The sequence below is a fragment of the Gregarina niphandrodes genome (assembly GCF_000223845.1).
Source record: "Gregarina niphandrodes unplaced genomic scaffold scaffold00012, whole genome shotgun sequence".
Lineage (NCBI taxonomy): Eukaryota > Apicomplexa > Conoidasida > Eugregarinorida > Gregarinidae > Gregarina > Gregarina niphandrodes.
Window position 1 is genome coordinate 13,993 of NW_011645782.1, and position 23,829 is coordinate 37,821.

The 23,829-nt window shown below is 56.4% G+C and overlaps 8 protein-coding genes across 8 annotated transcripts; 5 read left to right on the forward strand and 3 right to left on the reverse strand.

Moving 5' to 3' along the window:
• Positions 1-214: 214 nt before the first annotated feature.
• On the reverse strand, positions 215-1,873 carry GNI_070300 (peptidyl-prolyl cis-trans isomerase, cyclophilin-type; the record flags this gene model as incomplete). The annotated part of the gene is made up of 1 exon (XM_011131987.1): positions 215-1,873. The coding sequence occupies one exon, from the start codon at positions 1,871-1,873 to the stop codon at positions 215-217; it is 1,659 nt and encodes a 552-aa protein (XP_011130289.1).
• Positions 1,874-2,249: 376 nt separating this feature from the next.
• GNI_070310 (hypothetical protein) lies at positions 2,250-4,010 on the forward strand (the record flags this gene model as incomplete). Its single annotated transcript, XM_011131988.1, has 1 exon — positions 2,250-4,010. One exon carries the CDS (start codon positions 2,250-2,252, stop codon positions 4,008-4,010), a length of 1,761 nt encoding a protein of 586 aa, XP_011130290.1.
• Positions 4,011-4,164: 154 nt separating this feature from the next.
• GNI_070320 (hypothetical protein) lies at positions 4,165-8,706 on the reverse strand (the record flags this gene model as incomplete). Its single annotated transcript, XM_011131989.1, has 2 exons — positions 4,165-8,258; positions 8,304-8,706. 2 exons carry the CDS (start codon positions 8,704-8,706, stop codon positions 4,165-4,167), a joined length of 4,497 nt encoding a protein of 1,498 aa, XP_011130291.1.
• A 220-nt stretch (positions 8,707-8,926) lies between these two features.
• GNI_070330 (putative transmembrane protein) lies at positions 8,927-10,535 on the forward strand (the record flags this gene model as incomplete). The annotated part of the gene is made up of 3 exons (XM_011131990.1): positions 8,927-8,949; positions 9,024-10,347; positions 10,431-10,535. 3 exons carry the CDS (start codon positions 8,927-8,929, stop codon positions 10,533-10,535), a joined length of 1,452 nt encoding a protein of 483 aa, XP_011130292.1.
• Positions 10,536-11,667: 1,132 nt separating this feature from the next.
• On the forward strand, positions 11,668-12,435 carry GNI_070340 (major facilitator family transporter; the record flags this gene model as incomplete). The annotated part of the gene is made up of 1 exon (XM_011131991.1): positions 11,668-12,435. One exon carries the CDS (start codon positions 11,668-11,670, stop codon positions 12,433-12,435), a length of 768 nt encoding a protein of 255 aa, XP_011130293.1.
• Positions 12,436-12,443: 8 nt separating this feature from the next.
• GNI_070350 (formin-like 2 domain protein) lies at positions 12,444-18,228 on the forward strand (the record flags this gene model as incomplete). The annotated part of the gene is made up of 2 exons (XM_011131992.1): positions 12,444-12,816; positions 13,076-18,228. 2 exons carry the CDS (start codon positions 12,444-12,446, stop codon positions 18,226-18,228), a joined length of 5,526 nt encoding a protein of 1,841 aa, XP_011130294.1.
• A 476-nt stretch (positions 18,229-18,704) lies between these two features.
• On the reverse strand, positions 18,705-19,226 carry GNI_070360 (C2 domain protein; the record flags this gene model as incomplete). Its single annotated transcript, XM_011131993.1, has 2 exons — positions 18,705-19,001; positions 19,158-19,226. The coding sequence occupies 2 exons, from the start codon at positions 19,224-19,226 to the stop codon at positions 18,705-18,707; spliced, it is 366 nt and encodes a 121-aa protein (XP_011130295.1).
• Positions 19,227-19,304: 78 nt separating this feature from the next.
• On the forward strand, positions 19,305-20,668 carry GNI_070370 (hypothetical protein; the record flags this gene model as incomplete). The annotated part of the gene is made up of 1 exon (XM_011131994.1): positions 19,305-20,668. A coding segment is annotated over one exon (1,364 nt), but the record flags the coding sequence as incomplete, so codon positions are not given.
• Positions 20,669-23,829: the final 3,161 nt, after the last annotated feature.

The following is a 23,829-nucleotide window of genomic DNA, read 5'->3' on the forward strand; positions in this document are numbered from 1 at the left end:
GCAACATGACCGACGCCGTTGCCGACGGTGTGGGTGGTGTGCTAGGGGAGGGGCATACTCCTGGCGTGCTAGGGGAGGGGCATACTCCTGGCTGGCAGTGGCATACTCCTGGCTGGCATGGACCTTGGTGTGAAGTTAGCGATCCATCTTGCCATGAGGTCGGCAACCAAGAAGCCCTTTTCGGAGGGAGCAATGGAGCAAGCCACAAGGCAAGTCACAAAGCCGTACCACGTTCTAGGTTCTGTCTGATTTCGTGGACGTATTCGCCGTACGCTTTCTCGAGGGTCTTGTTGAAGAGCTGATTCCTGCGGTTGATGTAGTTCACGTCGCCGACCGTGGTCAGCTTGGTCGGTCGCGTCTTCTTCTTGATCCTTGTCTTGCTGACGATCGCTCCCAAGTTGCCGGTGGCGGTCGTCGCTGCGTGGGCCACGACCCCGATCGAGTTATAGGCCAGCTGCCCTGTTGCTTCGTTGAGGGCACTGCTGGCGGCTGCCGGGCTGGTAGCGACTCGGCTCTTCTGTAGTCTAGCCAGCTTTTTTTCGTACGACCTGTAAACCGAGTGCTCACTCCAGACGGAGAAGTTGTACTGCCGTCTCTCCGCCTTGTCCAGCTCCCGCATGTGCTCGCGAGCCGCCTCCGCCGCAGAGACACTCTCGTACTTGTCTCGGAACTCAATAGAAGCAGCCTCGATCCGCGAAACCGGACGCGCAGGGTGTCCTTGTCGCAACAGGCGCTTGTCCAGGTGTTTGACATCCTCCATCAACTGCCCTATATTGTGCAGCCGACTCTGCAACTCCGAATCGCCGCCTTTATCTCTGCTCCTATCCACCCTCCTCCTCTCCTCCCCACTTCTCTCCTCCTCCCCGATTCTCTCCTCGTCCCCGCTTCTCTCCTCGTTCCAGTTCCTCGCTCCCTGCCATCCCTTGCCGTCCACTGTGGGCTCGGGGTTAGGGCCCATGGGCTCACCCTTCGCTTCCGTCCGATCTGGAAGCGCAGCGGATAGAGAAGAAGACTGGGCTGATTCAGCCGGCAGCTCGTTACTCACCCCATGCCGTTCTCCTTCGGCCATGTCTCCCTGGTCATTATCGCTCTTGATATTGTCGTCCTGGTCACGGCCACCCTGGTCATTATTATCGATGCCACCCTGGTCATGGCCACTCTGGTCATTAGCCCCTTCCGGCATCGCCTTCATGGTTTCATTCTCAAGTGCTTTTTTTCGCATGATGTGGGCCTTAGTCAGTTCTAGTAAGGCATTCCGCGGCTTGGGACCGCCGTTTATTAATGACTGAAGCAATGCCTCACCTTGCTTGACAGCGGGGTCTGAAATCTCTCGCCTGGTACTTCCCTCATATAAACCGCAGCCGCTCACCAAGATCGGGATCTTCGGAATATCTCTCTCGTCCACAGGAATCTTTTCCATCGCCCTTAGGATCTCCATACCCATCCTTACTTGACCAACCACAACGTTTCTTCGATTCATGTGAGGCAACCACTTCAACGTGATGTAGAACTGAGACCCATTCGTATTTGGACCGTCGTTACACATAGAGACTACTCCAGCGTACGCATGCCATAAGCTAAAATTTTCGTCCTCGAATGTTCTACCATATATACTCTCGCCGCCTCTACCATTATTGTACTCTATGTCTCCACATTGGATAAACTGTCCTGGGATCACTTTGAAGACTTTGCAGCCAGCATAGCACAAAGGCAATTTTGTTTCGCTGCTAACTCCTCGGGACCCTGTGCACAATGCCTCGAAATTCGCCGCAGTTTTCGGTACCACATTCGCAAATAGCTCTATAACCACTATACCGGCTTTCTTGTTACCAAATTGAAACTCCAAGAAGACTCTCGGATTGCGCTTCGCCATTTATATCCGGAGCACACGTGTGTGCTAATGCGATATTTCGGTTTGATATTGTTTTTTCGCCCTAAACGGGGCCAATGCTGCGGAGGATATCATTGCCAGCCAGGATGCAGTGGACTGGTTCTCAGCACTCGAAACACCTAAGACTCTCCTGCCATTTGCATGGTGCAGTTCTGACAGAATGGGAATCGCGATACCGACGAAATCGAAATCATTGAAGTATGTTCCGAAAACTTCCAAGCATCGACAGCTAGAACAGGGAGATGTATATGAATATCCCAGTGATACTGAAACATGGAAAGGGGCCGGTCCTGGTTGCAGGGGCGGATATGCAACCAAATTTTTCAGTGGACGACGACGAAGACGGGCATCAGCTCATATGGGATCTGTGCCATATGGCGAGTGTGGGACCACGGAGGTCATCACAGACAATTCTCGTGTGTACACAAATCTTTATTCGCCAATTGATGGCGGTCAGGCTGTGGCAGTTACTTGTACATGTCCGCTGATAGAGGGCGGCAAGTGTCAGCCGGCCGCTTCAGTGCTGGACTCACTGAGTCCTGTTCACCAGAGCAGCCCTCGTCGATTGCAAGGCGCGCTTGTGAATAGTCGGGCAACGACTGGAAAATCTGGAAGTACTCTCGTGTCCTTCTCAAGCAACAAACAGGTGTTCCGGTTTGACTTGAAAAATGCTGAGGATGGGATTATACCGTGGCCAGCTACCTGTGATGTTCGAACAAATAATGGCACCGGCCAAAGACGAATAATTGACAACGGCTGTCCTCTGGACCAGGGCTTGCTCTTCGAATACCACGCTGCTGAAACCCCGGGAACTACAATATTCTCGACGGCTCCTTTTGGATCGAAATACGAGCGAAGCTCTTTGAGCATTACTTGTGCTCTGACCGAAGTACCTGAAACTAAGGTGACGGAAATGTTAGCAACATGTCCAGGATACACGGCTCCGCGTCGTAGTTTGGCAGAGGCATCGAATTCGAAGACTGTGAAAATGAAGACTGGGGAGCCGTTTTCCGGCATGCTGTCTGCGGACAGCACTCACTTGAAGTTTGGGAAGACATTGAGGGAAACGGCTAAGGATAAGGAAGAAGTGGAAGTTCGGAGCAGGGTAAAGGTGTTGGAGAAGGCCGTCTCATCTGGAGCCTTCGGCAATTTTGAAGAAGCTATTCGCCGAGCGGAGGAGTTCGACGAGTCGGTACGGAAGCCGGAGCAGATCGGCGGGGGCACGAATCGGTTGCCCCTGGATCAGGTATATAATCAGTACATTCATGGACCAGTTGCCGTCAACTGGGGTGCTCAGGGCTCTACTCGCGCGTGGGACGCTGGAGTGGTGGCGCCCATATTGTACATGAATGGTGGCCTGTCTCCGTCGAACCGGGGTGGATACTACTCGGTGGGCGTACACGGGGACTTGCTGAATACTCAGTGGGTCGAGGCAACCCAGACTGTGAATGTCGGTTTCGCGAAGAAGCTGTATGGTGTGAACGTGGACGTGTCGACTGGAGCTCCCGGCGCCGCTTATGAAGTTCGAGCTCGCAATGTGGACGTCATTAGTGCGGCTGACTCTATCGACCGGGCGTTTGGGCAACGCGTAGCGGTGCGCAACTTCGGGTTGTCGTACCGTAGGGACCTCAACGACATCATTGATCCGGCTGACAGTGATTTTGGAACGGAGATCTACGTCCAGTATCGTACCATTAATGTTGCCTTGGGCACGGATGTCTTGGACACACGCTACTACATCTCCATCGGCATGCTGGGAGTCAATGTCGCGGCTACCCGTGACTTTGACTCGTATGCAACGAACCTCCAAATCAACTGGGGACGCGGTTGGCAGATCTTTCTGGAGGGCGATTTCCCCGACGATGGAAACCTAAGGCTTGGTCAGGCAGTCGGGATTGGCAAGCCCAATCGAATGTATCTGGCGGTCGGAAGTGGAGTTGGGGAAACGGGATTGCCGCTTGCTGCCGTCAACTGGCAAGGACCCCATGCCCACATTGGGCTGGGCTGGCTGGAGAAGGGAGGAGAGCGGGTTACGCAGTATGCTGTCACTGTGGGACGACATACTTACTTGTGGGAAAATACGTTCCTCCCAGATCTCATTCGAATTCCTCAGATTTAAGGCACTTTTGTCTGGGCTTCTCTGGTCGGCTGCGGGTGAGTATGACGCAGGGGAGTCCATGCCCGGTGATCGGACTGCTGGATAGAATTGATTTAGCGAAGTTAGTGAACAATTAATGCATGGATCAGTTAATTGAATGGAGGAGTGTGAAAAACTATCGCTGTTGTACGAAGGTAAGAGCGGCTTCTTTGCATTCTTTGATGGATGCGGCAGTGCCGTGTTTTACTTCGAAAGTGATCCACTTTTCGAAAATGGTTTTGGCCCTAGTGGGGTTGGATTTGATGTTGTTGACAGCTTTTTTGAAGAGCTGTCTAGTGAGGACTACGTCATGTTTGCCGCTGACCGATTTGACTTGGGCGTCGAGGAAGATGGTCCAGATGTCGGTTCGTTTGGCCTTTTGTTCGAGAAGGTTAAGGAACCGGGACCGGCCGAGTTCTGGTGAGCCGTAGACGAATTCTAGTTTGGCAAGGTGGGCCTGGAAGCGAATTTGGTCTTTGGCGGTGAGGACGGAGAGTACTCTGCGTTCGGTTTGTTCGATTACGTCTCGGTTGGCGACGGGCAGGCGCGTTTTTGTTTTATTGACGACCGCGTTTTGTTTGCTTTTGTCGTGTTCCAGGTAAGTTCTTCGGTAGAGGGAGTCTAGCCAGCGCAGCCAAATGTCCAAGTCGCGTTGTCCCTTGAGGACGATTTTGGCCAGCCAGTCGAGGACATCCCAATTGCATTTTACTTCGTAGAGACCGATGACGTGTTTGAAAACTTCACGCGGGTCGTTGTACTGGACGGCTTTCTTAAGTACGTCACGGTGGCGTGTGGGGTCGTTGGAAAGTTCGATGACGATGTTGAGAAGCGCCTTCCAGATGTCCAGACGTTCCTTCTTTTGTTCGAGAGGAATGGAGCCGATGCCTCGGTTGGCAATTTCTTCGACCTTGTCTAGGTTCTCCAGCTCGGCCCAGTAAGCCATATAGTGGATCCAAGCGAGCGGCTTGTCGCCCTCGACCATGACCAAACGCTCCAGGTCGCCCTCATTTTCGAAATCAACTTGGCCGGTCGCAATGGCGCGCTCGCGGTCCGCCACCGCCGCCTCCTCCATCTCTTCTTCCTCCGACGAAGACTCCTCCGCCTCCGTGCTATCGCTCTCCACTTCCGGCTCGCTCTGAATCTCAGGCTGCTCCTCGTCAAGTTCCGGTTCCGAGTCGGACTCGGGCTCCGGATCGGACTCGGGCTCCGGATCGGACTCGGGCTCCGGATCGGACTCGAGCTCCGGTTCGGACTCCGATGTAGAGTCCGCCGCTCCGTCTTGCTCGGACCCCTCGGTTTGTCCTTGATTCTGTCTTCCCTTTCCTTGCTGAACTGCCGGTGCTAGCTCGTCCTCCCCTTCCGCCTCCGACTCTGCACCCATCGCGCCAGCCTCGGCTTCGGACTCGGGGTCTGTTTCCACTTCTGGGTCGCTATCATCAACTTCTGGGTCGCTATCATCAACTTCTGGCTCGCTATCATCAACTTCTGGCTCGCTATCATCAATTTCTAACTCGCTATCATCAACTTCTGGCTCGCTGTCCTCGGCTTCGCTCTCTTGTACCTCGGGTTCGCTATCACCCTTGCCTTCCGCTTCAATGTCTTGGTCGTCTTGGTCGGCTTCCTCGACGTCCATGGCGTCGTCGAAGAGGCTCGCCTTAAGTCCGACTTGGATGCGTTGTCTTTTGTTATCGAGGCCGAGGACCTTACAGAGAACGGCGTCGCCGGGTTCTAGATCCAGATCCTGGCCTTCGTCCACGGCATCTTGGTGTCTGCAGAGTGCGCTCAAGTCGGATTCTTCAAAACGGACAAAGACTCCTAATTCGGGGTGTACTCTGGTGACCGTGGCTGGGATGAGCTGGCCAAGTGAGACGGCGTCGAAATGGCTGGCGCCCGTGTAGGCGTCTAGTTTCATGGTCGCGCGTGCCCGGCCGGCCTGCAGACTGACACTGGTAACCTTTACTTGGACAATTTGGCCACGCGGGAAGAACCTGCGGACGTCTGCGTCCTCAGGCACCGGTTTCCGCGCCAGAAACTCCTCCCAGCTCTCGTCCGACCGGTCCTGACCTGACCGGTCCTGACTGCGAAGGTCGCGGTTGCGCAGGTAGACTACAACAGTGGGCGACAAATCGACGAAGACGCCGGCCCGACCAGCGGCACAAACTACGCCGCGGTAGACATGTCCCACGACCAATTCGGAGACCTGGCCGGGCATTTCGGGGACCTGGTCGCAGAGTCTGCCCTGTAGTAAGAGGCCGTATCTCGCGTTTTCGAGACTCGGTTTGGGGTGGGCGGAGTCGATGTACACAAGTTTTTCTTCGCCTAACTTGGCCTGGAAAGCGTTGCCGGAAATATCTGTGGTCGCGAGCAAGGCATGCACGGCTATACGCACAGAGTCCACATAGAAGAGCAGGTTGCACGTCTTGTGTTCCGGTCCAAGACACTGTGCCGCTACGGGGCCGGGGGCGTGGTAGTCGTAGGCGGCTTGTGCGACTTTTTCGGGTGAGCTTTTCTGGGCGACCAAGTCGTGGAACGGAAACATTTTCTTAGGCGCCAGGGCCGGCAAGGCGGACGTGGTGTCCAGGGACGTCAGCACGATCAGCCGGGCCTGCGGGTTCTTTAACAATTTCTTGACACGCACTTTCACCACGGCCCCCGGCTGGTACCTCTTGCTGGCAATGATGGAGGCCTTCAGGACGTCGCTCAGCTCCGTCTCGTGTTCGTATCGGGCGATGTCCGTGAAGGGAAGCGACGCTGTGAGACTACCAAAACCCTTGAGCAACAATGCGTTTTCATTCTGGCGGACTACCACCAGACTGAGCACGTCACCTACATGGCCCTCCTCCGCAAACTTTCTCTGGGACTCAATCTCCTCGGGAGACATCTTCATATGCGTCCGCTTTGCCGTCAGAGTCACCTGCTGCGGCGTCGTACTCACATTGAACACACGTGTGTTAACCTTCTGACCCGGCTTGAACTTGGACCCGGGAATCGCCTTGATGGCCAAGTCCATGGCAAACTCCTTAAATACCCGTCCACGTAACTTGTCGCTCAATTTCACCACTACGTATTCATCTTCCACCTGCGTCACGTCGCCCTCCACCTCCTGACCAATCTGCAAGTCGTCTACGGTCGCGATACGACTGGTGTCCAGTTCCGAGGGCTTCTGGGTCACGAACACGATGGCATCTGCCAAGTTGTTCGCCAAGACTCGGCACGTCTTACCGCTTCCAGGCTTTAGCTGAGACAGCGTAAACTCCGGCGTCTCGTCAGAAACATGAGCCTTAATACATCGCAACAATACACCCCTAGCCATGTCTAGCCCCCATTCTCGGATGGCAGCATCTTGGCTCGGATTTTGCTGCTCTGCATCCTGGTCCGGAGCATGGATAAGATAGCATCCTAATTTATCAGCGCTTGCCACACGTGCATCGTTGACAAGTTTTCCGGCTCTATACTCGTTGTGGAAGGCGTGCATCATGCTCTCAGGAAGGCTCCACCCAATCCAGGTAGGCAGGAAAGAAACGAACACGGCTTTGTCGTTTGGATAAATTGCGATTATTCGTCCAAGACAAGGGGCCGATCGGTACTCGGAGAACTCTGGTAACTGATATGGAGCAGGCTTCATCGCGCCAGGTTGGTCGGCGTCTCGGTCAGTTTGGATAAAGGGGAAGAGTGCTCGAGATGGCTTGCCCAGCAGTATAGGGTGATGCAGGTGGTTTCTGGTGACTTGTCCCGAGATCGTGTTGCAAAAGCTGACGCTAGCTCCCACGAGCTGGCCCGGTACACACTTTTCGATGGGGTGACATTTCCGGTTCGTCGGCAAGAGGCGTTGCTTCTTTTTCTTGGGGATGTTGTCGTCCTCCACGTCCGCCTGTTTGTTCGGGTCCGCGAAGGTTTGCTCGTTCTCTTTGAGACCGGCAATACGGCACTCGACCAGTTGTCCAGGAATAAGTCTGGTTATATCGGCATTATTGGAATAGGCCATGTAGCGGTCCATAGTCTGGGGTAGGCAGACTATGAGCTTGGTCTCATTCTTGACCGAGTCGACAGTGACAGGAACTATCTGTCCGATATGGTAAGAAGGCATGCTAGGTTTCTTCTTGATGAAAACCTTCATCTCATGTTTTGTAGTGGCAGTACCCAGACTACAGTTGTAACCGTGGTCTTCAACGGAAGTGACGGCGACGATAAGCAATTGGTTTTTCATAGGCGGCACCAGCCAGTTGAGACCTGAGTGAATATGGGAAGGGGACATCGTCAAAATTGCCTTCTTACCCCGGGTCTCTAAGACCATGCACACAATCATGTCGCCTCGTTTAAACTCCGGCACAAACTCTGTCCCATTGACCAGAGCCGGCTCATCGGCCACAGCGTTGTCGGAAGGCAGGAAACCACGGCCACTGCCAACCAAGTCGACCTCCCAGCCCTTCTTTCCCTGGTCTCGAACCACACCACACAGTAACGCTCCCGTGGGTGGGTCGTGCAAGGTGTGCGCAGTCATTATGTTGCTACCCTTCGCCAGCGTCTCCCCCGCTTCCTGTGCCACCTCCTCCTCGTTCAGCCTCCGCTTGCGCATCTTCCGCTCCTCCCGCCTCCGACCAGCCGACTTCTTCTGTGGCTTCTTCTTGGCACCCACACCCTTTTTACCACCCGAGCTCCGCTTGCTACCCGATGCCATAGAAATATATTTACCCCGGGACCAATGCTCAAACAGCCCCCATACTATTACGTCCACTCAGGCACAATTCTAAAGGAAACACCATGGGGCTACAAACACCTCTGCATCATGCTATACGTCTCTGCGTGCTATAGGTACGTCTCATCACCTTCCCTATTGAGCCACGGATACTGTCTCTCACCAGAATAACTAGTCCACAACAATGGTGTGTGGTCAAACAATGGTGTGTGGTCAAACAATGGTGTGTGGTCAAACAATGGTGTTGTGGTAGTGGGGAATGGTGTCTGATGGTATCTGGCGTGATGTTATGTTTATAGCTTATTCATTGTGGAGTTTTCGGTGCCGGTCATCTCGCAACAGGCGTTGGTGGCAGAGTTCCCGTCGTTGGGTAACTCGACTTACGTGTGGAATACGGTGATTGCAGTTGAGTCCATTGCGCGTGTGACTTCGGTAATTGGTGGCATGATGGTTGACTACTACGGTCGTTACTACTTGGTCTTGGCATCGTTTCTGAGTTCCATCATTTTTAGTGTGCTCGGTAGTTATACGTATACGGATTCAGTGACGACGAATATGGTGCTATACATCCTCTTTCGTGGTTTGGTCGTGTTATCGGGCGTGCACTGCGGCATGTACGGGCCTATATGGGCCATCGAGTGTTTGGGAGTACAGTACCGAGCTATGGTCTTTTTTTCCTGTCAGGTCCTATGCGCGCTTTGCTACATGGCTGCGACCGGCTTCGAGTGGTCACTGGAGGCAAAGACAGTCGGGGGAGACTGGCGCGCCTTCCAGCGTTACGTGCACTTGCCTATGTTGCCCTTCGTGGCATTCGGGCTCTTGGTCTTTAGTGAAAGCCCAATGTGGCTGCTCGCGAAACGATTCCCGCGCACACGCGTGTGGGACACGTTTCTCTACTTCAGCGGACAACGTATCGGCGACAAGAAGCAGCTGCCGCTCGACCGAATTCGCTTCAAACATATCGACGACGTCGATCCCTACACTTTACGACACCCAGGCAGGCTCTGCACCTGCAGGCCTTCTCGAACAGGCTACGATCGTACAGAGGACCTCGGAATACAAAGGGAAACAGCACCTAGATACATGTACAGCGGCACTTTATGTCCTCAGGAGATACTCCCAACCTTCGCTCACGGCTGGCGCAAACCCGACGGCTGTCTCAAGGGCCAAGGCAGCACCTGCGATGGGGCACTGGCGAACACCGAAACTACCCCCAGACCCCGTTGGTATGCACCCATCCCCGCGGAAGTCTCCCACCAGGAGTCTTCCGGCGACGCAACCACCTTTAATACTCGCGAAAACATCCGAGAGGAACATTCCGACACCGGGCATTCCGAGAAGGAATATTCCGAGACGGAGCGTCCCGAGAAGATGCATCCCGAGACGGAGCATCCCGAGACGGAGCATTCCGAGAGGGAGCATTCCGAGAGGGAGGGTTCCGAAAAGGAAGATTCCGAGAGGGAGGGTTCCGAGAGGGAACGTTCCGAAAAGGAAGATTCCGAGAGGGAGGGTTCCGAGAGGGAACGTTCCGGAAAGGAAGATTCCGAAAAGGAAGATTCCGAGAGGGAACGTATTCAGAGGAGGCAAGACGGAGGCGTTCCAGAAATCAATTTTACTATGTCCGTAGGAGCATCGGGTTATTCTTCGTCGCAAACGAACGATGTCGGCCTGCCAGGGACAATGCAGAGGTGCTGCGTGGAAGGCAGGTTTGTCGGCCCAACTGCGGAGGAGGCAAGGGTCTATACAGACTCTGTCGTGATACCAGTTTACACGGCGCAGGACCACGTTGGCGGACCCGCATCAGGGAGTAATCTGGACCACGACTGGCCTTCTTATGCTCGGGAATCGGGCTCGCCGAGGTTGGGCGGGGCAGCGGGTCGAGGATTGGGGGGTGAAGAATTGGAGGGGCAAGGAGGAGGAGGAGGGGGGCAAGGAGGAGGGGGGCAAGGAGGAGGGGGCCAAGGAGGACGGGAACAAGGAGAAGGGGACCACGAACCAATTGGGCACCGAGGCGAGCGTGAAGGCGAGCATGAAGGCAACCATTGGAGTGATTACAAGTCCGTGTTGGCCACAGGTTCATTGCAAGAGAGTTGTTCGTTGCAGCAATTATCCCGACTGGGAACCGGGCAGTGCTGTGGCTCTCTTCAAGAGATGTACGTCCGCCGTGGCAACAGCAGTCTACAAAGCGGCAGTCTGCAGGAAGAAAGTGTCCCACCCCGCGGAAGGACTTTAAACCAGAGCGGGCTACAGAGAGGGCCTCTTGACGAGAGCACAGGGGAGAGCTGGGCGTCTCCGGAGGCGGGGGAGGCCGGGGAGACAGCTGCTCCCATGCACGATAATTTCGAGGTTTCGGAAACCCGCACAGTCGTTACTACCAAGCGGTTTACCGTCGAAGGCTACCCAATAACACGTGTCGCTTTGATCACCGGCGCACCTGACGAGTGCAATGGAAACACCGCGGAAAGCCGATCCCACTCACCGCGAGACTTAAGGTCTCGATCGCCACAAGACTTAGGGTCTCGGTCGCCTCGAGACGTGTCCCCCCGGTCGCCTCGAGACGTGTCCCCCCGGTCGCCTCGAGCGGTGTTTAGTAATGGGGACGTGTTCGTCCGTCTGGGTCCCAACGGGTGGGCCCGCGAGGAGGGACTGGCTGCAGGACGTGCTGTGGTTGCACCAGCGGAACTCGGACCCGAGTTCGGATCCGAGCAAGGACCGGAGCTCGGGCCGGTGTACCAGCTGACGAACGGCCGTCGGTACAAGCCCCCTCGGGGCGGCCGGGAGGAGACGGGTGTGCATTCGGAGGGTGGTGGGTTCGAGCCACGACAGTGGCACGTAGGCGCGCGGTCGTGGGAGATGTCAGGGTCGCCTTCGGACAGTCCAGTCGGGGTTTTACTGAGAGAGCCGGACATGCGAAGTGTTGCGGAAATCCGAAGTGTTGCGGAAATGCGTAATGCGGAAATTCGGAGTGGTGACATCCGAAGTGCGGAGGTTCGAGTCCTGGAGACGCGAGCTCGGGAGGCGCGACCGACACGGCGTGCGGTGGGTCCGGTTTACTTGGCCGACGGGCACAGTGCGTTTTGTATGCCATGGTTGGTATTGGTGCGAAAGCCGTATGCACCAGTGATGGCGACATTGTGTGCAGTGTGGTTCCTGACGGCATGGTCGTATTGGGGGTTGGTGACATATTGTAACTTGTTCTTCCTGGAGTTGGGCGTGAATGTGAACTTGGTGACGATGTTAAATTACGCGGTTCAGTTACCACTGCATGTGGTGGCGTTCCACCTAATGCGTGTGACCTGGGGTGGACGGCGTTCGGCGTTGAAAGTGTTGTCTGTGTTTGGCGCACTCGTGTGTGCGGCGCTTGCTTTCACAGTGGGTTTAGGCATGAAGACCGTGTGGGTGTTGTCAGCATTGGCGATCGTGACGATGGCGATTGGTACAGCTCTTTGGGGCCCGCTGATCAGTTACTCGTCGGAGCGTTTTCCGACTGAGTTGAGAGGGACAGCAATCGGCGTCTTTAGTGCCTTCACGGGTTTGTCCACATTGGCCACGTCCTACGTGGGTTCCGTGAGCTTCAACAGCCGTTCCATTTGGTTGTTGCCACTCTTTTGGGGGGTGGCGCGATGTGGTGTATACCTAGCGGTACAACAATTAGACTTCGATATCCGTGAGAACGAACTCAGCGACGAACGCAGCCACTGTTATTTTTAGCCCATAATATGTTCGCTGTCCCGCGAAGGCACCGCATCGACTCCGAGGTCTACGACCGGACACTGCTACCCCTAGCTCCCAACTCCCAACTCGGCCATCGTGTTTACCTATGTCGTTCGCCAGGAAAGAAAGAACCTACCGAGACGAAACACCCCCATATCCATGAGGTACTCAACCACGTCAAGAAATTAGACGGCGACTGGTGCTTCTGGGACCTACCCTTCAGATCCGAATCTCTCGTCGCCAGAGTCGGCAAGGAAGTCCGCAATCAGGTACTACCCTACCGCGTCTCCGAAATGGGAGTACTCCCTATACAAATCATCTTCTCATTTACCTCCAGCATACTCTGGTGGCTCACTCTAGATAGCAAAAACATAGCCAGTACGAACGCCCCACCCAATGATGTACCTCACCATTCGATCTCCTGCCGCCCAACTCGGTCCAAACCTCGCGTTGTGACAATCACATCACTGCCACAGCTCTTGACACACACTTCTTGACACACACTTCTTGACACACACTTCTTGACACACACTTCTTGACACACACTTCTTGACACACACAGTTGTTGACACACACTTCTTGACACACAGTTGTTGGACTTTCATATATTAGTTGCTACATTAGTTTTGTTCTACAGTCATTACTGTGATGGAGGAGAATGATTCTCATTCTTGTATGTTGTACTCGCTCTTGGGAATGCTGGACGTCGTACCTCCGGGAACAGGCTTTTCTGCTACAGGGTCTTTGGGAACAGGACCGTTGGAGGTTTCGCCGACCGTATTGCCGAATTTCGAGGACTGGTGCAACTCTCTGACGGAGCGGATGACCAAGACCTTCTTGTCGTACGAGAGACGACCGCAGGCGGCAGCCTCTCACTCCTGGTCGCCACCTCTTGAAGGCTCACGATGCATCTTGGACCCGTCGATTGCGCCACCGAGTGTCTGGGGTCCTGGACGTTTGAGGTACTTGAGCTACATTCATTCCTTGCTGTCGCAGCCTGGAATGACGGTGGTTCCACAGCCTACCATGCGCCTCAAGTGCATCATGGTCGAGAACTTTGTGGGGTCCGCTGCGGGACTTGTGGTCGAAATGTTCCACATCAACTCCTCTCGGCTGGTGGACGGCAAAATGGTGACGGGATCGAGGTCTGGAAAGAGCAAGAAATGGAAGAACGTAACGACAGACCGTGGGGTCCCTGACCGTGGCGGCGTGGGTACGGATCGGAGTGGCGCCGAGCGCGGGGGCAACGACGGGAGTCCGCGGCAAAGCGAGGACCGGCGCACACTCGGCGGGGGTCCTGGTCCGTTGGACCACCAAAGTAGTTCGCAGGCCGAATGGGAAAGCGTGTGGTGGCAATGCATAGGACAGTTCCGGAAGCACCGCAAGAGCCATCACCTGAAAACCGTGTTTGGTTGGAACGGGTGTCCTCAGAAACAGGATGGCGAGAAGGTAAGTGCACCGTCGGACTTATCCATCTCCATCCTGCCCACGGCAACTTCTACGAACGCGCAGCTGGTAGAGTCTCGAGATACGAGTTTGGGTTGCAGCCGGACTTGGAACTTCTCAGCGGAAGAGTTAGCGTTGTGTGGCGACGTGATTATTGTGTTACGGCAGACCCTGCCTGTGGCTGAGACGCCGTTGACGACTTGGGCGAATGGTCATTCAGCACAATATACCGCCAAGCACGACGAAGAGAAGCTTTTTTACCCCTGCGCCCTTTTCCACTTCAATACGGCGTTTGTGGACCACGAGTCCATTCATCTGCAGAAGGAGCACTTCGAATACTACCACCTAGGTGCCCGCAACAACAAGGTACTCACCCTCCTGGGTGTCGAAAACCCCAACTTCCGCTGCAGTCTGATCTTACACGAAATCGTGCCCGCCCCGACGCAGCGTCCAGACGTGCCCTTCTCCGACTTTGTGGACCATGGCGGAGGCGCTGCCTTAGACGGTGGAGGGGCCTCTCTAGACGGCAGCAGTGGCCTGGGTAGTGGCCCGGGTCGTGGTGGCAGTCTGGTCGAATTGCCTTCAGCATCGCGTCGGCAGAGCTTCAACGCGAATGATAGGTTCGTGCCGGCGACCGTACCGCGGCTGGACTTCTCTGACCTCCGACAGGACTTGCGACACGACCCACGGCACGATCTCCGGCAGGACGCGGATGACTTGCAGTCGGATTTCCACTCGGATTTGCAGTCGGAGATGCAGTCGGAAAAGTTGGTGGGAGAGGAGGCCTTGACTCCAGTGGACAAAGAGCGTATAAGTCAGAGACATAGTGAGGCATTGGAGGAGTCACAGTTGCGGGGCACTCGGTCTGCTTTGACGAGTCGGAAGAATCGTGGTTTCGGGCGCGCTTTGCAGAAGATGGTTCCTTCCACAAGTCGCGGGAAACGTTTCCTGGGGATCCCGGTAACTGCTCGGCGAGGTAGTCGTTCGGTCGTGGAATCGGTAGAGGTTGCAGAAGCAAGCGCCAGTGTCGGATTAGTGAGTCTAACGTTTTGGTTGGAGGTATGTTTGCTCAAGACGCAAACACGTTTCCTTCCAACACGTCCCTGGGCGGACTTGGAGGAATTTAATGCGCGCCACTGCGTCGTCCCCGACCATCGTAACATTGAGGAATGGTGGTGTCCCGAATCGGGTTGTGATTTACGCCGGGCTGTGTTCTGCACCAAAGTATGCGATAACACAATCGCTGCCCAAGATGTGGCTGACAAGTATTTTGCCGTAGACTCTAGCTCCCGAGTCAATAGCAGCAGTAACCCACGAAAGAAACCACACACGTTTCTAACCAAGCTCAAATTCCATGTCATCGAGTTCCTACAAGACACCACCTCCTCCACTATTCCTACCCAACTCTCCCACAGACGTTCGGAGAGCTGTGACAACAAACATGACTATGATGAAGACGACTCCCAACGACTCTCGCCACACCACCACAGCCCCCCCGGCCGCCTACAATCCTGTCGAGACAAACATACGACCACCCTGCATCAGTTCCCCACCAGCCCGGACCTCACCCATCTCGTCGGCCTCACCTCCGATCCTCTGGGCATCGATCCTCTGGGCATCGATCCTCTGGGCATCGACCCACTGGGCACCGACAACCTGGGCTCCGACTCTCTGGGCCCCCACTCGCTGGGACCCGACCCACTCAGCAGACCCTTTGGGGCCTCGGGACTCGGGTCCTCGGGCCGCGCGACGGTGACCGAACCCGCGGCGTTACTCCGACACGACCCTGCCGAGCGCGGAGCACACCTCACTGCCCCACTCGCCCAACAGTTGTACCAAGCACCCGCAATGCACCGCGATGCCGCACCCTTCACGGCCTCCAGCGGCGACCTGGAACTGGCCCCGTTCGCCCGAGACACCATCGGAGGGTTGGTTGGAGGCGCCACTGGAGACCCAATGATGGGAAGCGTCCCAGACCCGGCGGCCCGGCGGCAGTCAGTCGCAGTCGACCATCAAGACCACAAACGAGCAAACCGCTTCAAAACCACCGAAGTCCGCGCCATCTTCGTAACGCGCGATCTCGGCGGCTCCACTCGTCAACTCAAACCCTGCCGATCCGTCGAGGCACTCTCTCCAACCCCCCACGACCGACACGGAACCGTGGGCGACCGAATCGTGGGTGACCCGGCCGCCGAGACGAAGAGACGCGTGGCGGCCCTGGACCAGGAGATGTCGACCGAGGCCTGCAGCGACTTAGGCGGCAGTTCTGAGACAGCGCGACGGAGTCCGGCGCCCATGCCTTCGCTTCCGGTGGACCTCAAGGCCGCGCTGGCCGGTGGCCTGCGCAATTTGAAGAAGCCCTCCCCCGCGCCGCCGACCGTGGTCAAGACCAAGTCGGAAGGTACTGGTGGTGGTACTCTGGATGAAGGTAGTGGTGGTGGGAAAAGCGAAGGTGGTGGGAAGACGCCTCGTGGTGGGGCCAAGACGGTTCGTGGTGGTAAGGTGGATGGGGGTGGTGCAGGTGATAAGACGGCGACTCGGAACTCAATTGACGTAGCGGGACCGCGAGAGGCGGGGCTACGAGAGGCGGGGTCGCGAGCGGCGGGGCTTCGAGAGGCGGGGCTTCGAGAGGCGGGGCTTCGAGAGGCGGGGCTTCGAGAGGCGGGGCTTCGAGAGGCGGGGCCACGTGATTCTGTGAGTAGTTCAGCGACGGCGATTTCGGTGGAGTCTGCGGTAGTAGAATCGCAGCAGCGATTATTACCGGCGGGTGTCAAGGAGGGGTTGATTAGTCGGAGCAGTGCTCCGCCGACGCCGAATGCAGATGTGAAGCCGAAGCCAGCGAAGAAGAAGGCGCCACCGCCGAAGATGGGTGGATTGGCGGCGTTATTAGCAAAGCGTCAGGAGACGAGTGGGAAGGCGGTTCCGGCAGCGTTGCCGGCGAAGAAGGCCCCATTGGGTCGGAAGTTGTTTTGGAAGCCATTGGAGAACGCCGATCTAAGTGAGACGGTTTTCGGCGACTTGTCTAGCACAAATGCTATCTGCGGGAGCAATATTTTTGAGCCGAGTCGGTTGGACATGATTAGCAAAGTGTTTGCCAAGGACTCGGCCAAGAAGGCGGCCATGAAGAAGACGGCCAGCGACCAGGACGCATCGGAAGACAAGAAGCTGGTGCGGATTATCGATGACCGGCGCGCTCAAAATGTTGGAATTGTCGTACTACGAATGAAGATCTCACCCATAGAACTCGCCCAACAACTCATGGGCATGCAACTTTCCGTCGATCTGACCCTTGAAATGCTACAAAAGGTCGAATGGCTCTTCTTCAACGACGATGAAGAAACTGAACTGGAGCAATACCTAGCCAAAAATCCCAACGCAGAATTACTGCGAGATGTACCAGAAAAACGACTACTACCCCTCCGAAAATCGCTACTACCTCGAGGCCACCAGCGTACAGTCATCCTGCAACAAAAGCTACGGTGGCCCGGCTGGGTACGTGACTTAACTGAGAATTTGGATTTGATTAAACGCGCGAGCGATGAAATGCGCTCTTGTGTGTGCTTTCGAGCTATGCTAAGTGCTGTGCTAAGATGGGGGAATTTCGTCAACTATGGCAGTAGCGAATTGCATATTAAGGCCATCACGTTGAGTAGTTTGCTCAAACTGACTGAATTTAAGACCACAGTGGACGCGAAAATTACGTCCCTGCACTACCTTGTGGCTACACTTTTGGCCTCAACAGACAAGGTCGAAGACGCAATCTCCCTCGCCCGAATGACGCAGGAAATGAAGACGGTCCGACAGGCTTCGAAAGTAACCAGCGAAGTCATCGAAATGATCTGGAAACAACTCAACAACGCAAATGACATGGTCAAAAAAGAACTCGAAACGCAGGCGCAACATTACGAGACCAAAAATGGGGTAGACCGAGGATTCAACACGCTGCAAGAAATCAGCATGCGCATGGTCGCTGACCTCGCACGCCTCGAAATCTACGCCAGCGAAACAATGCGCCTCGTCCAGGGCACCGCCAAATTTTTCGGAGATGACGATGCCGTCGACCAGAACGCTGGCGGCGCCTCCAAGTTTCACGTCGGATCCGTCTTTGCTACACTGGACATGTTCCTTCGGAGGTTTGATGAATGCGTCACTGACATCGTCAGACGGACAGCCCTCTATGCTAGCATCCTAAGCGATGACCAGACGCCCCAATTAATCAGTTTTGTAACCACATTCACTGGCCGACCGCTGCCCCGGAATACTGTTATGGCCCTGGAAGCTAGGAAAGAATTGAATAGAGTCAATCAGGAAAGAACAAAAAGTAGTCAAACTGAGTTGACTTGACCGTTTTTGTGTAGCACACACGTGTGCGATGCTGCGCTTTCTGCTGCTATCCGCCTTGGGAGCCACAGGTCTGAAGGGACAAGTCGATAATATCGCTTCAAATCTGCTGGGAATGCCGGCGAACGTCGCTCTGACTTTGCAACCAGACCAACGTAAGACCAACGCTGATTGCGAGAACCAACTGGCTGACAACTGGTGGCTGTCAACTGGTTGGTTGTCAGTGTCAACCTGGTTGTCAAAATCCGATTTCTAGCTAGCATGATCTCCGCGAATGAGATTTCCCGTTTAATGGAAGACCAACATCATATGATTCGTAAACTAGTCGAACAAGCCGAACAGCACTACGCTTCGATGGTGCGAGAGGTCCAAAGTTCCCGAAGCGGTAAGAATGCTTTCTTATTTAATGCTACATTGTTCTCATTGTCAGTCTGGTCTTCCCATGGAGCACCCATATATGTTCCCACAAAACTAACTAGCTAGCTTACAGCGAGGCTCAAGGTGATTCTAACTATGCCCGCGGGCTTGCCTCGCTTCTCGATAGGGACATCGTACTGGATGAAGTTCTGGATCTGCAAGATGTCCAGTTGAATCCTGCCAGTTCCCATCAAGTCATCCTTGCGCATGCGATCCCTGTCGTAGATCTCCATCTCGATTGTTGGCTCGCCATTGTAGGGTAGGGCGAAGGTCTGATCCCACAACGGGTTCTTTCCATTGTTGTTCACAGCGGAAGTGTGGAACTTCTGGTCACCCATGGTACCAATCAAGTAGGGATCCTACATACAGCATGAGTGAAATAAAGCATCAGTGACATGAAACATCAGTGACATGAAACATCAGTGTCCTTCACCCCTTCCTGTCATTATCGGGCTTGAAACGATCTTGAACACATTGTGCTAGGTACCCTGAGTACCGACGCCTTGAGTGCTTACCCTTCGACCTAGGAATCCTCCAGCCAACCCTTTGCCTTCGTGGACTGTGATGGAGAGGAGGGCAGGCATGTTGTTGTGTAAATTTTGATAAATGTCCCTGCAATATCCCAAGAATGTCCCGTCTCTCGGGAAAGGGATGGAAAAGGGATGGATGAGAACTCAGTCGCTTACTCCCCACTAGAACGTGTAAGACCGGATTTTTTGTCATATGAAACAACCTCTCAGTTTTCAACTGCGTCATACTTACTGCCCAAGTTCACTCCCGAAAGCGATGGGTCCGTTTTGGATCGATCAGCCGCCGGAGCTATTACACCTAGAACTCTCACGCATGGGACGAAAGCATCTGATTTCTCAGACGTTTCGGAATACCTGCGGTCTGCGTATCACAAACATCAAACTAGCCGAACTGACCTTATAGCAGCCTTAGTCGACTTGAACGACCCAATACTTACTGCACTAGCTAACCGTTGTCTCCACACAAACCTGCCTACCCACAATCGACACCGAGGAGACTACCACACCAGCAACCCTCGTGATGACAATCATAATCATGGTGACAATAATCATGGTGGCAATAATCATGGTGACAGCCGTTGTCGGGATGGTGATGACCTTCGCAACTATTCTTCCGTCGACCCCGCAGCAATGGACAAAGACACTCCCAGGCATCGCAGAAGAGCAGTAACTCCTCTAATTCACTTGAGCTCGGAGGAATCTCTACAACAACGGGCTCTCGAGAGACGTATCGAGAATCAGCAACGTGTGCTCGAGAATGAACAGCGAGTGATGCCCAAGAAAGCCCTGGTTTCGGAATCGAACTCACTCGAAAAACGACCGCTTGGAGATCGGGATAAACGGGTCTCTGATAAACGGGTCTTGGGTCTTGAACGAGGGCTGGGGGAACGGGTTCATGGCGACCACAAGATGGGAAGGAAGGCAGGCGATCTGGGAAAAAGAGCTTCTCGCGAAGTAAATGATTATCCGGCTGAAAATGAGTATCCGGACGACGATGACGACGAGGCGACACCCGTTGCGCACCGTCCGACACGTCGAGAACTCTCGGGCCGACCGTATGATGCGGAACCCGTCCTTCCATGCCGGTCTGCGCCTTGCAGATCCACTGCAGAAAAAGACCACCGCTCTGACGGGGCGGAAAACGCCAATTCACTGCCCACACGAGTGGTCACCGACTCGGCAATCTCGCCCAGACGCGTCGGCACCGCTCCCCCGCAGCCCATCTCGCCTTGTATTCGAGGCCGGTTCAGACCGCGTTCGGAGACACCCCCCGCGCATACACGGTCCCCTATCCATGCCGGCAGAATGCTCGACTTGGAAGGGCCCTCCGTCGTCAATCAGGTCGCAGAGCGCATGGGCCTCGGATCCTTCAGTAGCCCGCCGCCACCCCCTCGGCGCACGGCTGCCAATCATGGACTGCAGTCCAACCACGGAGTTCAGGCTTCAACGACCAGCAAGGGCATCGGACTGCACCGTTTCTCCTCGGAAACCAGCGAGTACCAACAGCCATACCTGGTCAATGTTGAGTGCAGATCCCCCCCCGCTCCTAACCAGCTTTTGCGGACGACCGAACTGGTTGGCCGGCAAAACTCGGTCGCGACCCCGCCAGACAGGACGCCCTACTCTCCCAGCCTCTCCACGTCTCCACCCGCACCGCCCACTGGCACGCTCCACGGACCGTCAGGCCACCGGTCCCGAAACAGGCGTCCGGGTCGCATTCCCGAAAGTCCCAATTCAGTTCCTCGTCGCACGGATCCAGGGTCCCTCAGGCAGCCATCGGGGCTGCAGCAGTGGACCATAACTCCCAGAGGCCACGACCCGGACGAGTCGAGTGCCTGGGACGGAGAGTCAGAGGGGGGGCACAGGTCAGAAGTCAGTTACAAGCCGGAGGCGAAGGTGTGGGCTTTATCGCCCAGCGTCCTGAGCCGCGACCCGCTCGATTTGCGGCGTCCTACTACCCGGGTCGCCGACTTCCGTCCTCAGCCTGCACAGGCAGTACATCCTCGTTACGTCCAGACCGCTCCACAGACAGGTGGGGCTCAGGGCCAGGCCGGGGCTCAAATATCGGGAATGGCACTGCCGGACAAGATGACAGTTACGGCTGCAGATCTCGGCGAACTGCAACACTTGCGAGAGCAATTACACCACGCTCCGGACGGCCCGGCGAGCCGCCATCAGCCGGCGGGTCACCCTCCAGGCCATCATCTGAGCACGCACCCGCTGAACGCACATCAGCAACAGAGAGCTCATCCACTTGATTCGACGGAGCGTGAACGGGTCGGGGCGGAGGTGGATCGCGAGAGCGCAGGTTGTGAGAGTACCCGGCGGGGCAGCAGACAAGTGCTACGCGCCTCTGGGGGCCTGTCCTCCTCCGGGACCGGTGTGCCGGCCTCGGTGTCGGTGACGAGCCGAGATACCATTGTCCAGCATCGGGGCCGGGTCCCGGACAGACGGCTAGGAGACTCTGGGGTCGGGACGGAGTCCCGTACTAGCGGCGACCAAGGAAGTCTGCAGCCGACTCCAAGTCAGTCGTCCACGGGACGGCGACCGGGGGAGGGTCGGAAGGTCTCTCTGGCCGCCAAGATCAGGGAGCCACAGACGTTGAGCAACGATCTTCTCGGCATCACCTCCGTCCACGACGGCCCTCGGCGACCAGACCCGGTCGATGCCTATTATCGACCTGCTCCTCTGCCCCCTCAACGGGCTGCCACCCCCACAGACTCCCATCGACCTGCCCACCGCCTACCCGGCTCAGCTTCCGGCCCGGTCTCCGGCCTTGGCCCTGGAGCAGGAGGAGGTCCCGGTCTAGAAGGAGGCTCCGGTTTGAGAGGAGGTTCCGGTCTAGGAGCTTCGACGCCGGGGGGCTCTATTGTCGGGGCCGTCTCATTGGCCAGTCGCCCGTCCGCGCCGGCCAGCCACGCGTCGAACCGCCCTCCCTCGGAGGACTCGAACCGCCGGCCTTCGGATCGCCAGTCGAAACCCGACCGGAGCCGCCGCCGGGTAGTCAAGTCGATCGCCGCGTCGTACATCTGCGACCCAACCCCGCCAGGCGACCCAGCCCCCCAAGAGGGCCTGGCTCTACCAGGAGACCGGGCTCTGCGAGAAAGCCAGCGAGGGGTCGGCTGGCGGAGTTCTCGGGCCAGCGGGAACTTGGAGTCTCCCCCACAGCGAGCGAGCGAACCCCCCCTGACTCCGCGAAGCCGCCGCGATGACCAGCGCGGGTCCAGAGACGACAAACCCGGCGGCCCAGGGTCCCGAGGGAGCGAACCGGGTCCGGTCCCGGTGCCGGGCCAGAGCGTGGAACTTGGTCGTGACGTGTCGATGGACGGCACGGGGATTCCGGCGCAGGCGTCGAACAAGTCGAGCGCAAGTCTGCGAGACTCACATGCGCGGCCGGACCCGGACTCGAACCGGCGCCTGTCGGGTACGAAGACGCCACCACGACGCACGCCGGCGGCGACGCCGCGGACCCCGCGAACTCCGCGGACGCCACGCACACCCGTCTGTGCTGAGGTCCTGCTGGCCCAAAGTCATCTGGGCCAGAGGGAGTCGGGCCGGAGCCAGTTGGTTCAAAGCCCGGGTTGTGTGGTCCAGAGCCCGGGTCGTATGGTTCAGAGCCCGGTTCGTGTGGTTCATAGCCCGGGCCCTGTGGTCCAGAGCCCCCTGGTTCAGAGCCCTGATCCGAGCCGGGGTCTTGTGGTCCCCAGTCAGGGTCTGGTGGAGACGGATGTGCGGGGTCGTGGCGAGGAGACGAGTCGCGCGCGTGGAAAGGGGAAGGTGAGTCGGGTGATGCCTGGTCGAGCGCCGCAAACTCATTCGGGGGCGGGAGAGGAATCAGCGCCGGAGTTGGACACTCCTGGGAGGGTTGCGGCGCACATGCAGCGGGTGAAGGCGCGTGCAGCCAAACGCACGGGTCGCCGCGACAACGTCTCGCCGACCAAGAGCGTGCCCGACAAAAGCGAGGTGCTCAGTCGACAGCTGACCACCGCGGATAGTCTACAACACGCCGCCGGCGTCGTGAGCATGATCCAACGGTTCGAATCCCACGGCACCCGCTGGCCACCCAACACTGGGATTATAACAAAATTGCAGGAGTCCATGACCACATCCACTGTGGATCTACGGAAGTCCTTCAAAGAAAAACTCGATGTAAGCAACCCGCACGGGGAAGATTGGGGACTGGGATTGGGTTTGGGGGTGGGGGTGGGCGGTACGGTACGGTACGGTAGTGGGACTGAATGTGCGGCAGAGTCTGGGCGTGCAGCTGGCTGGAGGTGGACGAGTGGGTTTGCGGAGACCCTGTGGGCTTGCGGAGACCCTGGGATGCTGTGGTAAGGTCCAGTGGTGAGATTGGCGGGTAGATCTACCCGCAGTGAGATCTGCCTCGGGGAGAACTACCATGTGGCTTAGCGGGGAAGTCTGGTGGCGAGGGCTGATGGTGAGGGTCGTTTGATAGAGCGTCGTTTTGCAGGCCTTCAAGGCGATGGAGCGGCAATTGTCGAACGAAGTGATGCGCGACCGGACGAGTTTCACGGCGCGTCCTTCGTTCCGTAAGCAGGCGACGTTACCGGACGCAGACGTGTTGAGGCGGCGCAAGTTGGTGAAGTTCATCGACGACGAGTTGATTGGAGCGATTTCCGTCATGCCACACGTTTTA